Raw genomic sequence first — 16,615 nt, forward strand, 5'->3', positions numbered from 1 at the left:
AGGAACATTGGGCTAACTTACAAAGCAAAAGTCAGCTATCTTAAATGCTATAAAATGCTAACTTTTTTTTTTTTTTTTTTTTTTTTTACAATGCTCTTAACAAATAGTTCAAACACATATTCCCAGCAAAAACAGATAAACATACCTATATACTAAATTACGAATGCATTATAAAACATTATTTAATGTTGGACTTAACAGAGAGCCGTTGGATACAGTCATGTGAAATGAGTTATGTCATATTTACTGTTGCCACTAGAGAGCAGCGTATCCACCCAAATCAATAAAACTAAATGCAAGCACTTTCAAAACAAATCATTACAGCCCCACTTTAATTAAACGAATACTCGAGGCAGCAAAATTTTATTTTAGGGCTGTCAAACTTTAAATCGAGTTAACTACAGCTTAAAAATTAATTAATCGTAATTAATCGCAATTCAAACCATCTATAAAATATTAGTGTTGCACCGATACCATTTTTTGGCCCCGATACCGATACCTGGCTGTGCAGTATCGGCCGATACCATACCGATACCACCCCGTTTATACATATATATATATATATATTAGGGCTGTCAAACGATTAAAAATTTTAATCGAGTTAATTACAGCTTAAAAATTAATTAATCGTAATTAATCGCAATTAATCGCAATTCAAACCATCTATAAAATATGCCATATTTTTCTGTAAATTATATATATATTCTGTAAAATAATTTGTTGGAATGGAAAGATAAGACACAAGATGGATATATACATTTAACATACGGTACATAAGGACTGTAGTGGGCATTTCACTCTACTGTCATTTAAATCTGTCTATGCTGTCCTCACTCCGAAGCGTCTACTTTTTCCAAAGCTAGACAGCTAGTGAACGACGCCTTAATAATCAGACTTCTTCCTTTTTCATCTGATTTATTAATAAAATGGCCTCAAACCACTGTCCTCTTTAGACCGTAGTGAAACTACAAAAAAAAAAAGTACACAAGCATTGCATTAGCAACAACGTTAGCTTAGCACGCTATACAGGTTCACTACACATAAACAAAAAGCGTCTCATACAAAAAATATAACATTTCGCTTACTTACGGACAAATCTTGTCCAAGGATCCGCACAACATTACAACGTAGGCGTCAGCCCGAGACGTCGTGCAGCCATATTGAACTGGCAAGAAAGCAATAAACCATGTCGCAAAGCGACCACAAGAGTTCGCTGTTAGACAGCACAAAAAACCTTGCTGTAAAACTTACCAAAAGGCAGAATACTGTCTGAGCGGTACATGTGCGTTAATTGCGTCAAATATTTTAACGTGATTGATTTAAAAAATTGATTACCACGCGTTAACGCGATAATTTTGACAGCCCTAATATATATATATATATATATATATATATATATATATATATATATATATATATATATATATATATATACACATACAGTATATATATATTTTTTTCTTCCCCAAAGAGCTACATAATTGGATGTGAAATCATTGCTATCAAGTCTTTGTCAGGCTGTTGCTTGCCTTTGCAAAATCGGAAAAAGACTAGTACAAAGTATAATACGAGCCCAACAGTAAGAAAGTAAAAATAAGTTCATAATAATAAACTCTGAATGAACTGAGTAAACTTTTTTTAAACCTTTCAAAGGCCAAACTGTGCAACTTTCATGAAATTATTGTCACATTAGTGGGGGCGTTCCTGACGTCGCACCTGAATCCAATGCGGGCACATCAACGCAGCATTTAAGCACGGGTGAGCTCAGAGAAGGCTGGCGAGATATTTGCTTTGGTGATCGCCATTTGACATCTCGCACTATAGTCTCGCTACATTTGCTTGTTATGCCCCTGCATTGGGTTTTTTCTGTTAGTGTGCTGCACTCGTTTGTAACCTCTCCCCTGTGCAGGTATTTGAGTGTTTTTATTTTGGCTTTTTGGCTCGCTGACTATCGTCTTTGTTAACCTTCGAGTTTGTAGTATTGAGCTCCGTCGACCTGCTGTCACGGACTCCTTTTGTTATTTCTACTATCCCACGATCGCGTGTAATTTTTTGTTTGCAATTAGACCCTTGTACGTATCCCCCGCTTGTTGTCTGCTTCGAGGTCCAACCTTGTTTCCGCATTTGCGGACGCTAACAATTATAAGTAATAATAATTGACCACAGCATCCCGTCTCTCTATTAGCCTCCTTTTTTCAGGGGGGGGGGGGGGGGGTCCCTTATTTCTATTTCTGAAAGGTGGCAACCCTACTTTGGAAACAGTTCCCAAATTACTGCAGCATTTCTTTAAGTAAAAGACGAAGTTGACGTAGTGAACTGACCAGAGATTGTTGCACCGGTCCAGCGCCCGTCCTCTGGATAGCAGTCCTGCTCTTGCAGGATCAAACTCGTTGTGTTCGTTCACGTTTCGTCTTCAAATGTTTTATCAGGTTCGAGGTATTGAAACTGGCCGATTTAAATGGTGTTGGTGTTATACTTATATAGCGCTTTTCCACCTTTCAAAGCGCTTTACACTATCTCGCCATTCACCTACTGGTGACGCAGCACCAGGAGCAAGACTGGGTTCAGTATCTTGCTCAAGGATATTTAGGCGAGTTCATCAGGGCGAAGAATCGAACCCACAACCTCTGGGTTGGGGGACAACTACTCTACCACTGAGCCACGCCACCCCAATATTATATAATTAATAAAGCAAATATATATAATAAAATATGCCATATTTTTCTGTAAATTATTGTTGGAATGGAAAGATAAGACACAAGACTGTTATATACATTCAACATACGGTACATAAATACTGTATTTGTATTTTATAACAATAAATCAACAAGATGGCATTACCATTGTTAACATTCTCTTAAAGCGATCCATGGATAGAAAGACTTGTAGTTCTTAAAAGATAAATGTTAGTACAAGCTATACAAATTTTATATTAAAACCCCTCTTAATGTTTTCGTTTTAATAAAATTTGTAAAATATTTTCAATCAAAAAATAATCTAGTAGCTCGCCATTATTGATGTCAATAATTACACCACGCTCACTCATGGTACTCACCCATAAAATCAATTGGACCCAAGCGCCAGCAGAGGGCGCCAAACACACTGTACTGTCATTTTAATCTGTTTGAGCGGGGCATGTGCGTTAATTGCGTCAAATATTTTAACGTGATTAATTTAAAAAATTAATTACCGCCCGTTAACGCGATAATTTTTAACAGCCCTATTTCATTTGAATCTTTTTTCTCATCGAATTACTCGAGTTAATCGATTAATCAAATAACTAGTAAATTAGAGTAATCGAGTAATCGGATAAGGAACATAAAAAAATCAAAATACCTGAGCTGAGCCTCAGACGCTATTAAAAAAAAAAGGATATAAGTACAACAAAAGAACAATTGGCTAACTTACAAAGTAAAAGTCCGCTAGCTTAAATGCTATAAAATGCTAACTTTATTTTATTTTTTTAACAATGCTCTTAACAAAGAGTTCAAACACATATTCCCAGCAAAAACAGCTAAACATGCCTATAAACTAAATTACGAATGCATTATCTAACATTAGTTAATGTTGGACTTAACAGAAAGCAGTTGGATACAGTCATGTGAAATGAGTTGTGTCATATTACTGTTGCCACTAGAGGGCACTGTATCCACCCAAATCAATAAAACTAAATGCAAGCAGTTTCAAAACAAACCATTACAGCCCCACTTTAATTAAACGAATACTCGAAGCAGCAAAATTTTATTTAAATCTTTTTTCTCATCGAATTACTCGAGTTAATCGATTAACCGTTTCAGCTCTAAGTATGTTATGCAATGAAAAAAATGATTAGATTTTTGGTGCTGTTCGTTCATGAAATGCTGGACTGGACTCTTGATTGAAAATGACAAAGGAGCAAGCATTTCTCCCACGCATGAATGTGAGCTCTCAAAGCATTTGTACAGGACGACCAAAGAGGATTAGAACACTCATTCAATTCGCACAAGTTTCATAGGAGCAAGCAGGATTAGCACAGAGCGCCTCACAATCGCTTACGGGCTAGACTAATAACGTCCGTCCGTCCGGCCGGCGTCCGCGCTCTCTCGGCTCAGCTCATGGGCTGAGCATCGCGCTCGGCCCCGGCCGAGCCTTCCGTCCGTCCGGGATGTTCGCCCACGACGGGACGCTAAACTTCTCCGGCACAGGTAAATACTCCTTTTTCTCATCCTGGCGCATGTGCTGACTCGCCACACGAGGGCAGCAGAGTCTTGATTCAAAGAGACTTGCCCTCGCAGAGCACAGTTGGATTAACCGTGCATTTTATTTAGGACTGACAAAAGTACTCACTCGATGTGCAAAAGTAAAGATATTTATCTATAGGTACTCATGGATGTGCTATGAAATGCTCCAAAGTATTAAAGTGCAAATATATTTTGGGAGGAAATTAATCTAATGAGGTTTAAAAACAACATCAAACAAATATGTGTGTGTACTCCAAACATTCTGTATTGCAGTAATTGTACATGCACGTGTGTAAAAGTAAAAGTAATGATCCATCTTATTTTATGAGGGTCATTTTTTTTGTTTTCATAAGGTGCCATTTTATTTATTTATTTATTTATTTATTTATTTTCCCTTCAGGCATGACAAATCCAAACAAACATACAGCATTTATATGTCTTTATAATTAATTCAACCCGAAAAGAAAACGGCTGACGGGAGAAGCCGAAGCTTATTGAAACCCGAGTATACCATAAAGGACGCAGAAAATATCAAATTTTTGACATTCAGATTTCGTAATGATCACAAGTTTTTTTTTTTTTTTTTCTTTTTATTTATTTTTCTTTTTTTGTTCTTGGGTTTTTTAAAATTTATTTTAAATTAAATTTTTTTATTTTTCTTTTATTTTTTTTTTATTTAATTTTATTATTTTTTTATTTTTTAAATATTTTTTAATTTTATGTCCCCAGTACTATAAATGAAGCTGTATTTTCGCTAAAGTTGAACAAATACTCATTCAACTTTTTTGTGTATTATCAATTGCCGTCTATTCAAATATAAATTCAAACATAACAGGCTCCCTAAATTCTATTTTTTTTTTTTTTTTTTTTTTAAATTGAATTGACTTCTGGTAATACAGTACATTATTATGAAATTTTGCTAAGTGTGTTTCATTCAAATTCAGTCTAAAATTAATAATATACAGTGGTATGAAAAAGTATCTGGGAAGTATCTTTGGGAATTCCTCACATTTTTGCATAAAATCACCATCAAATTTGATCTGATCTTTGTCAGAATCACACAGCTGAAAAAACAGTGTCTGCTTTAACTAAATCCACCCAAACATTTATAGGTTTTCATATTTTAATCAGGATAGCATGCAAACAATGGCAGAAGGGGGAAAAAAATAAGCTAACCCTCTGGTCAGGAGATTTAAAGAGCAATTGAAACCCATTTTTCCAAACAATTTAAAGAGCATACGAAAGGAGAAAAAAAGTCTTAAATAGCATTATTATGTGAATTAGAATCATATTTTGAGACGATTCGACGATATACAACAATTTAGCAAAGCGCAGATGACGAGAAATTAGTCTTTTAATCTGCCGGTTAGCCACGCCTACCATTATAGGGCTCTGGCGTCCTCAACAGGTGGATGACGTCAGCAGGAGACTGGGCTCATTGGTTTTACTATTCAGCCCATTGAGGGGGAATTATTCAGAACGAGGAAAACGCAACGAAGAGAGCCGCAAAATGTCATTGTTTCAGTCTCTCTACTCCAATATTTTTACAGGATATTCTTTTTATCCAAGTATTTTTCCCCAATAGCTAAATAAATGGCTTGAGAAGGACCAGTCAGCCCGTCGAGGGGGAACTATTCACAACGAGGAAACTCTCTACTCCAATATTTTTACAGGATATTCTTTTTATCCAAGTATTTTCCCCAGTTGCTAAATAAATGGCATGGTCATGACAAATAACAGTCTTGTGCTAAATGGAATATGAAATCATAAAAATGCCCTTATTCAGGACGACATGGCAAAATTACTCCATAATGGTCAAAACTGTCGACTTCACCTTTACTGTCGCACCTCCCGAACGATATTTTATGACACCTAAATCGGACATATGTCATTTCCCTTCCCCGGCTTCGGAGAATGTAAACAAACCAAGAGGCGTGACAGCTAGCCGACATGCTAACCCGAACTGAGTGATGTTTTACAGTCTTCGAAGCGGAAAATCACACATAACTAGCCCGGATTATCTGACATGACGACTGGGTTGTCGATTGTCTTCACGGATCGGCAAACCGCCCGACGGAGAGCAATTTACAGTTGGTTCCCCAGAGGAGGGCGGCTGCAGTTGTTGTGCAGCTAACATGCAGCTAATGTGCATGAGGAGAGCTTTTTATATGCCTATCAAACGTAAGTAGTCCTTTATTTAAAGAAAGTTTGTAGTGTTTACTTTGTAATCGCTGTATTCGTATTTGACATAATACAAAACAAGATGTTTACTCACTTCCTCGTAAGTCCAATGGTCCCACAGTAGTCGGGCTTGATTTGGCCAATATCCACGGTGAATGGGAACCTTTTGAAACTCCAAAAAGGCGCATACGCCTCTCCCTCATACAGAATGATTTTTCTGCACCCATTTGGCTGGCGTGATGCGAAAAATAAACGTATTAATCCGCAAAATCAGCTGAATCCTTCGTCCTCATACACAACGGTAAGCTGTATAATGAAGAGGGAATCTTCTACCGTACACGTCACAGCGCCCTCCTCCTCAATGCAAGACCGAAGCCGAAAGTCACTCATTTTCATGGCGCGGGATTCAAAAAACTAAATAAAGCGATCGCTTCCACACACATCCAAGCGGTCCATATCATTCAGGAGCATAAAATACCGCGTGTATTATGAAATAAACATGCTTTTTCGTGTCACATGCACTTTAAGCCAGGTGTGTTCCCAATCACTGATGAGCGATTTAAAACTGCCCTGCCCACTACAAAACACACACCTGGTAAGAATTGTCTTGATCAGAAGCATTGTCTAATCTGCATCATGGCTCGGTCAAAAGAGCTGTCTGGGGGGGGGGCACAAAATATTAAATGTGATGGTTCGCTTACTTATTACAATTTCCAAAGGTTCAGATACTTTTTCTTAAAACTGTAAGTCGAAAAAAAAAAATCTAAAATAATTGTTATGATTTTATTGTCATGGATAAACTATCTTTATTTGTGTGTTGTTTTTCACTTAAATTATATTATTCAATCAAAAATAAATAAATAAAAGGTTCTCTGTTGGTACCCAGTCTCACTGTCCGCTCAGTTAAATGTGTTAGTGTCCCTTTAAGAAAATTCCCCATTTATGAATGACATCACTCTTCTGAAATAACGTCATACCAGTAGCGGGAAATTCAACTGCGCTAAGCAATTTTATTTGTTACCTCCTTTAAAAATCAGATTTTGCAGTTTTATGTAGTAGTGGTTGATCATAACGTATCCTTTCTGTTAAAGTTATGTATTAAAGAAATTCATTGTATCATTTCAAAGGTATATTTGTAAAATGATATTTTTCATCAAGTATCCAAAGTCATGCTAGCTGTTATTCTAGCAAAGCTAGGTTGAGGGCTAGCTATCACGCAAAATGTATGTTAGTATCCACTAGAGCTGGGAATCTTTGGGCACCTAACGATTCGATTACGATTAGGATTCAGAGGCTCCGATTCGATTATAAAACAATTATTGATGCACCCCCCTCCTTTTTTTTTTTTGTTTAAATGTTTTGTACATTAGTTCCAAAATTGTTCAAAAATCCTCTCAGGCTAAACCAAACTACTATTTCAGTATCAAGTTAACATATAGCAGTAAAAATATATACAAAAATAACAGTAAATAAAGAACTCTAGTCCCCATTCTATATCAGCAGCTTTAAACTACATTCAATTATTTTAATATTGTGAATCAACCGTTAAAGTTGTTAAAATTGCTCCCGTCATTCCATAATTTCCCTTTTGTCTACTTTCGACATGTGAAAGTTTTAAAACTATTTTAAAGATCGATTCAAGTCAATATTTTACCGATATAGGAGTATTTTACATAAAAAAGTTAATTAGGTTTGCTTGGAAGGTTCGCTACAACAGCCTTGCAGGGAAGCGTACTGCTTTAAGATGGCGGCCGTTTGCTACGCCCGCATCTAGCTTTTTGTAGCTGTGCTGCTCACGCTACCGAATCTATATTGCATCTAGTCCTATATAAATGATATCTACCGTAACACTATGTAGATGTACTTTGTAGCAGCTTTTCGGCAGCAGTCAGGTATGTTTTGTTTTTTTATCTCGTGGCATGAGTTGAGCTAGAGCCGCCGTGAATTGAGCATTGGCATTACCCGAGGGGCCGGGTAATGAGAAGCATGATGTTTAGCTACTCTCGCCCCGTTCCTCATTGTCCCGAAGACCGCGCGGCGCGCTGAGTGTGTTGTACTTCCGCTTTACTTTGCATATTTCAATAATCGGAATTTGGATGTTTGTGAATCGTTCTCGAATCTTCCACGGCCGAATCGCGAATACCGTAATTTCCCAAATATAAGGCGCACCCGTGTATAATGCGCACCCCAAATTTACTTGTAAAATCTGGGGAAAATTATTGTACCCGTTTATAACGCGCACCCTAATTTTAGCACCAATAAATAGAAGAATACAAGAAAACAGAGCTCGTGTACAGATACAGAGATGTCATTTTACTGACTGGTGAAACACAGGACAAGCATAGCACATTGGTAGTTCAAAACATTACCGTAAACTGACAATATTTACGGTAATAATATGATTTGACAACTTCTCCAACTTACCAGAATCTAGGAGAAAACAAAACAGATGTGACTTTTCTTTTAAAGGCTGCTGTACAACTTGCTCGTTTCCTCATGATGAATAAATGTTTCTTCCATGGATTGATACGGTAAAATGAAAGTGAGAACGTAAGTCGGAAATCCGCGAGAAGTCATCGCTGTCAACACGACAGTAACAAAAGGAACTATTGTTATTTGGGTTTGAGTTTCCCGAGGGACCGATTTTGTTGACGGACACAGGAAGTGTGTGTCCTTACATTTGTTATGGTCCGAATTGTGGAGCTGCAATAAACATCGACTCAAATGAGTTCAAGAAACTAAATTCTGTGCTTTATGAAGAGTGAAAAAAGCAGAATTTAACACAGACGAAATCATTCGGCCGATTAGAGTGAAGTATTACCGAAACAAAATGGTGACGTCACGTACCGTAATGGTCGGCAACGGGTCGCCGCATACGTTTCTTCAACACAACGTGGCCGTGTCAATGAAAAAAAAATCGGTTTGTATATATATGTAATACATATATATTTCTGTCTCCATCCATGTACCCGTTTATAATGCGCACCATGAGTTTACAAGTTGATTTTGGGGAAAAAAAGTGCGCGTTATATTGGGGAAATTACGGTAATCTAAGAATCGGAAATTTTGCACACCTCTAGTATCCACTCTAGGGATGTCCCGATTAAGGTTTTTGTGCCTCTGATCCGATACCGATATTGTTTTGCACTTCTGATCCGATATCAATACTGGCTGATACCGACCTATCTGAGCGTGTGTTAAAGTTTAAAGTTATTTAGCCTCCTTACTTAGTTGTCAGACTCATGTTGAAAAAGGTTTTAGTACTCTTGATAACAACTAGCCAGCTGAATTAGGTGAGTTTGAATAACACACAACGGTTGGTAACAAGAAACTGACCTGTTTATTCCGTGACAAACGCAAAACATTATAAATAACAAACAGAAATGGCATAGTCAGTAAAACATGCAAATAATATTGTAAACTGTCTGAAAAAAGCAAAACACACCAACAACCTCAGTGGAAAATCCCCCAAATCCCCCAAGCTATTAGATGCTTTTAATGTTTTGTGCATTAGTTACAAAAAATTGTATAAAAAGCCTCTCAGGTTTAAATAAACGACTATTTCAGTATCAAGTTAACATTTTAAAACAGTAAATAAAATACTCAAGTCCCCATTCTGTATCAGCAGCTTTAAACTACATTCAAATCATTTAATTTTGTGAATCAACTGTTAAAGTTGATAAAATTGCTCCCGTTATTCCATAATTTCCCTTCTGTCTACTTTCGACATGTGAAAGTTTTAAAACTGTTTTGAAGATAGATTCAAGTCAAGATTTTGCCGATGTAGGAGTATTTCAGATAAAAAGTAAATTAGGTTCGCTTGGAAGTTTCACAACAGTCTACCAGGGAAGTCTGTTATGTTCAATAAAACGCTCGGAAACTGACTCTGTGCTCACTGCTGTTTATTGTGAGTCGCCATTCTTCTAACGCAACACTCTTCCGGCAAACACACACTTTACGGCCGTTACGTCACGCCGTCGTAACATTACCCTGTGGCTGTGGTTACATGCCACAAAGTCTTCTGCTTTAAGATGGCGGCTGTTTACTAACGCATCTGGTTTTCAATACTTCAATGTTGCTAACGCAGTCGAGTCTGTCCTTTTTCATCTAGTTCTGTATACATATGATATCTATTATCTCCAGTAAAACGACGTTGACGTAGTTTGTAGCGGCTGTCAGCAGCAGTCAGGTATTCTTGTGTTTTTTATCCAGCGGCATGAGTTGAGCTAAAGCCGTGAGTTGAGCATTGGCATTACCCGGGTCTATGACAAGCATTATGTTTACTTTCGGGACGCAATGCGGTCCGTTTCTCATTGCGTCCCGAAGACCGCGCTGTGTATTAGTTCCGCTTTACTTGACATATTTCAATAATCGGAATTTGGATGTTTGTGAATCGTTCTCGAATCTTCCACGGCCGAATCGCTCAAGGATGTAATGACGGCTGGGTATATTGTACCATGGTTCTAAGTGTTGGATGGTGCGTCTTTATTCACGAGAGATAACGGCTCATCATCCAGAATTAATTCTTCGTCAATAACTCTTGTTATTCCCTGGGCTTTGGGACTGTCGAGAGCCAGTTTGTCACGCATAGCAAAAGTTTCTGCCAGTGTTAGTTGCGTAGGACCTTTCTTTTTGTCTTCGGTTTTCTTAACATACTCCTCATATTGTTTGTGGTGGTATTTCGCTAAATGCTTGGATTAGGTTGGTTGTATTAAAACTTCTTACAGCTTCACCACGACGCTTGACTTTATTGTGGATTATGTTGCACTCTGCCTCTTCGTCTTTGTCGTCCTTTAAGGTGAAATGATCCCACACAGCTGACATTTTTACCGATAAAGTCTCTCGGTAAATTGGGAGATGGTAATGTAAATATAGTGTGTTGAAGGTGTGCTGTAAAATGCGGACCGGATTTTAGGGAAACTGAAGCAAAAACTGGAATGGATTATGTAAATCGGTGCGCTGGAAAACGCGGACCGGATTTAAAAAAAAAACTTGATCGGAAGTCTGAATCGGAATTTTTCCGTGTTGGTCGATCCGATACCGATGCGCATTTTTTTGCCCATATCGGTATCCGATCCGAGCCAAATATCAGATCGGGACATCGCTAATCCACTCTGTTATGGCACACAACACTACTGGCCAAAAGTATTGGTACCCCTGCAATTCTGTCAGATAATGCTGAATTTCTCCCAGAAAATGATTGCAATTACAAATGCTTTGGTAGAAATGGCTTCATTTATTTTGCTTGCAATGAAAAAATACAAAACTGAAGGATTTTTTTCCCTAAAACATTGTCATTTTACACAAAACTCCAAAAATGGGCCGGACAAAAGTACTGGCACCCTCAGCCTAATACTTGGTAGCACAACATTTAGACAAAATAACTGCAACCGTTTTCGGTATCCGTCAATGAGCTTCTAACAATACTCTGCTGGAATTTTAGACCATTCTTCTTTGGCCAACTGCTCTGGGTATCTGACATTTGAAGTGTGCCATCTCCAAACTGCCATTTTCAGATCTCTCCACAGGTGTTCTATGGGATTCAGGTCTGGACTCATTGCTGGCCACTTTAGAAGATTCTCGTGCTTTTTCTCAAACCATTTTAGTGCTTTTAAAGTGTGTTTTGGGTCATTGTCCTGCTGGAAGACTGAGGGAGATCCAGCTTTCTCACACTGGGCCCTACATTATGCTGCAAAATTTGTTGGTAGTCTTCAGACTTCATAATGCCATGCAGTCCAGTGCCAGAAGCAGCAAAGCAACCCCAAAACATCAGGGAACCTCCACCATGTTTGACCGTGTTCTTTTCTTGGAAGGCCTGTTTTTTTCCTGTAAACTCTATGTTGATGCATTTTCCCAAAAAGCTCTACTTTTGTCTCATCTGACCAGAGAACATTCTCCCAAAACGTTTTTGGCTTTCTCAGGTAAGTTTTCGCAAACTCCAGCCTGGCTTTTTTATGTCTCTGGGTCAGAAGTGGAGTCTTCCTGGGTATCCTACTATAGAGTCCCTTTGAATTCAACGCCAACTTTCATTGAAATCTCTCATCAATTTTTCTTTTCTGTCCACATCTAGGGAGGTTATCCACAGTGCCATGGGCTTTTCACTTATTGCTGACACTGCGCACGGTAGACACAGGAACATTCAGGTCTTTGGAGATGGACTTGTAGCCTTGCAGTTGCCCATGCTTCCTCAAAATTTTGCTTGTCAAGTCCTCAGACATTTCTTTGGTCTTCTTTCTTTTCTCTATGCTCAATGTGGTACACACAAGGACACAGGACAGAGGTTGAGTCAACTTTAATCCATTTTAACTGGCTGCAAGAGTGATTTAATTACTGCCACTACCTGTAATGTGCCACAGGTAAGTAACAGGTGCTGTTAATTACGCAAATTAGAGAAGCTTCACATGATTTTTCAAAGGGTGCCAACACTTTTGTCCGACCCATTTTTGGAGTTTTGTGTTAAATGATCATGATTTAATTTTTTCTCCCATTCTCGTTTATGTTTTTTTCATTGCAAGCAAAATGAATGAAGATATGACTACCAAAGCATTTGTAATTTCAATCATTTTCTGGGGGAAATTGAGCATTATCTGACAGAATTGCAGGGGTCCCTATACTTTTAGCCAACAGTGTATTAAAAAAATGACCCATGAAGTAAAAAAATGTTTGCGTTTTTAAATGTCTTATGTTCACAGTAGTTTTTACTGGAGATGTCCCGATCGATCGGCATCCGATCACGTCATTTTCAAAGTATCGGAATCGGCAAAAAAATATCGGCCATGCCTTTTTTTAATATATATATATATTTTTTAGCTAAATCGTTTTCTAATTGTATTTAACGTTACAAACATAATATGTTACACTCATCCAGAGTCTTTAGTTTAGGCTTAAGGTAGGGTTATCAAATTTATCCCGATAATGGCGGTAATTAATTTTTTAAAAAAATGTATCATGTTAAAATATTTAACGCAATTAATGCATGCACTGCACGACCCACCCACGCATTGTCGCGCTCAATCTGTAATGCCGCCTTTTTACCTATATAGAGAGATAAAAGGCAGTGTAAAATGAGTAGAGTGAATTTTGGCAGCCTTTGGAGCCCTTTTTTAATTGGCTAAAGCCTTACAATCCCTCTCCCTACGATTAGAAATATCATGGGAATTAATGTGGGGAAGCAAGGTAGCAAATGATCTTTATCTTAACACCTTATATTATTTCCCAAAGCAGAGAAGATATATCAATTGGTAGTACTACACAATCATGGTTCCACTTCCCATCATGCATTTGGGCATGGCTACAGTATCATTTACTGAAAGCTCAACAAATACACTCGATGGCAATATTTAGTCACAATATACAAAGTCACAAGTCTTTCTATCCATGGATCCCTCTCACAGAAAGAATGTTAATAATGTAAATGCCATCTTGATGATTTATTGTCATAATAAACAAATACAGTACTTATGTACTGTATGTTGAATGTATGTATTCGTCCGAGTTTTATTCATTTTTTTCTTAATGCATATCCAAAATGTATATGATCGGGAAAAATTATCGGGAATGATTGGAATTGAATCGGGAGCAAAAAAAAAGCAATCGGATCGGGAAATATTGGGATCGGCAGATACTCAAACTAAAACGATCGGGATCGGCTCGGGAGCAAAAAAACATGATCGGAACAACCCTAGTTTTACCAACCTGATGTAACTGTTAGAATTATCTATAAGAATTCCTTGTGTTTTAAAGTAGTTGTATAAACACAATGGTCAATTAGTGGTGCAGGAAAAATATCAGTAATGCAAAATCTACCATGCATAATGTTACATTTTTTTTTTTTCCCCAATGTCAATTCTTCCCATCCAAAACCATTTGACACAGTGACACCGTTCATACACCAAAACGACCAGAATTCTCGCGCAATGCAGGCTTTCTTTCATTTGACACTCAAAAAATGACCGGTCACCTGTTTTTTTTGTTGTTGTTTTTTTTTAAGTACAATTTCAAAACTTTACTTGTTCTACAGTTTTTTTCCCACAAATCGAATCATTTACAAATATAACATTTAAGGACATTGAAGTAAACCAGGCTATTATTTTTCTTGTGGCAACAATGTAAGGTTTTGCTAAAATTTACCCCAAACTTTCCCATTCATTACCGATGGACAAAATTTCCTTTTCATTTCCAATGGAGCCAGGAAGTGACCTGTGATCAACAGGAAGTGACCCGTTAACAAACAAAAACACCCTGAAATGACCTCATATCAACAGGAAATGACCTGACATCAACAGAAGGTGACCCTGAAATGCCCCCAAATCAACACGATGTCACCCGATATCAAAATGAAGTGACCTTGAAATGCCCCAACATCAACAGGAAAAGACCCAATATACCAACCATAACAGAAAAGCTACCGTCACAATTTCTTCAGAAATAGCATTGACTTGTGTGACTGTATTGTTAAGTCTGATTGGTACATTGGAGTCATGCGATTATTGTTGTGACATCTCATTGGTGAAATTTGTAGAGCCACTGTGCTGGTGAGAAATAAAGTCGAATCTAATATGTAGAATAAGGAGGCAATAATTCAAGTACAGCGGTATGAAAATGTATCTGAACCTTTCTGAATTTCTCATATTTTTGCATAAAATCACCATCAAATGTGATCTGATCTTTGTCAAAATCACACAGACGAAAAAACAGTGTTTGCTTTAACTAAAACTACCCAAACATTTAAGGGTTTTCATATTTTAATGAGGATAGCATGCAAACAATGACAAAAAGGGGAAAATACCGTATCGGCCCGAATATAAGACAGCCCTGATTATAAGACGACCCCCTCTTTTTCAAGACTCAAGTTTGAAAAAAGACTTTATGAACACCAAATTGATTTTTATAAAGAAAATAATTACATTACATCTGAAACAAATGATTAAAACAACATATTTGAGGGAAAAAGCATGTTATTTTGCCTCACTCAAATCCTAATATCTGAACATTTAAATATGTAAGCTAAAGTGCAATTGCATGCGTAAATGAATGGCTTCTGGTTTTTGAAATGTAAATAAACCAATCTATTGTGATAAAACAACAAAATTGCAATAACTGCATTAACCATCAAAGTGAAGTCTAACTGTAACTGTAGTCTTGAAACGAATCTGAATAAGGAAAAAATTGCAATAAAATAATGCAAACTGGTTAAACTTGAGAGTAGCTGAGATCTGTCATGACAGAACATCGCTTCAATGATATCTGGCACCATCTAGCGTCGTGAATGGGTATAATGTCTAGACCGTGAGTATAAGATGAACCCCACTTTATCACTCTTATTTCAATGCAAAAAAAAACGTCTTATATTCGGGCCAATACGGTAAGTAAGTGAGACCTGCCTAAGGAGACCTAAAAAGCAATTGAAACCAATTTTTACCAATCACTGTGAGTCAGGTGTGTGCCCAATCAATGATGAGTGGTTTAAAGCTGCCCCGCCCACTATAAAACACACACCTGGTAAGAAACATCTTCATGAGAAGCATTGTCTGATGTGCATGATAGCTCGGTCAAAAGAGCTGTCTGAAGACCTGCGATCAAGGATTGTTGATTTTTATAAAGCTGGGAAAGGATACAAAACCATTCTAAAAGTCTGAATGTTCATCAGTCGACAGTCAGAGAAGTTTGGCACTTTTACTTCTCTCCCAAGTAGTGTCCGTTCACCAAAGATGACGCCAAGAGTTCAGCGCAGAATACTCAGAGAGGTAAAAAAGAACCCGAGAGTGTCTGCTAAAGACTTACAGAAACCACTGGCACCGTCCAATATCTATGTACACACATCAACTATATGCAAAACTATGGCCACAAATGTTGTTCATGGGAGGACTCCACGGAGGAAGCCACTGCTATCAAAAAATAATAATTGTTGCTCGTTTAATCCTCGCAAAAAGGCACTTGGACATTCCATAGAAGTTTTGGTAAGATATTTTCAGAGAAGTTGTCCAGAAATGGAGGGACAGAGTTTGGCCCTTTTGCTTCTCTTCTAAGGAGTGGCCGTCCACCAAAGATGACGCCAGGAGTTCCGCGCAGAATACTCAAAGAGTTAAAAAAGAATCCTAACGTGTCTGCTGAAGACTGAAATCACTGGCACAATCCAATATCCATGTGCACACATCAACTATAGGTAAAACTATGGCCAAGAATGATGTTCATGGGAGGACTCCACGGAGGAA

At 37.7% G+C, this 16,615-nt stretch overlaps 2 protein-coding genes across 2 annotated transcripts in view; one reads left to right on the forward strand and one right to left on the reverse strand.

Moving 5' to 3' along the window:
• ormdl2 (ORMDL sphingolipid biosynthesis regulator 2) overlaps window positions 1–16,615 on the reverse strand; it is a 70,687-nt gene that overhangs the window by 50,060 nt on the left and 4,012 nt on the right. The gene's annotated exons all lie outside the window — the stretch shown is intronic.
• Window positions 4,048–16,615, forward strand: part of LOC130906581 (hepatocyte nuclear factor 4-alpha) — a 99,967-nt gene continuing 87,399 nt past the window's right edge. Inside the window, exon 1 of the mRNA XM_057821064.1 lies at window positions 4,048–4,184. Within this exon, the coding sequence (XP_057677047.1) occupies window positions 4,145–4,184 (40 nt within the window). The 5' untranslated portion in view covers window positions 4,048–4,144. The remainder of the gene's footprint in view (window positions 4,185–16,615) is intronic.

The sequence above is a fragment of the Corythoichthys intestinalis genome, chromosome 2 (genome assembly GCF_030265065.1).
Source record: "Corythoichthys intestinalis isolate RoL2023-P3 chromosome 2, ASM3026506v1, whole genome shotgun sequence".
Classification (NCBI taxonomy): Eukaryota; Metazoa; Chordata; class Actinopteri; order Syngnathiformes; family Syngnathidae; genus Corythoichthys; species Corythoichthys intestinalis.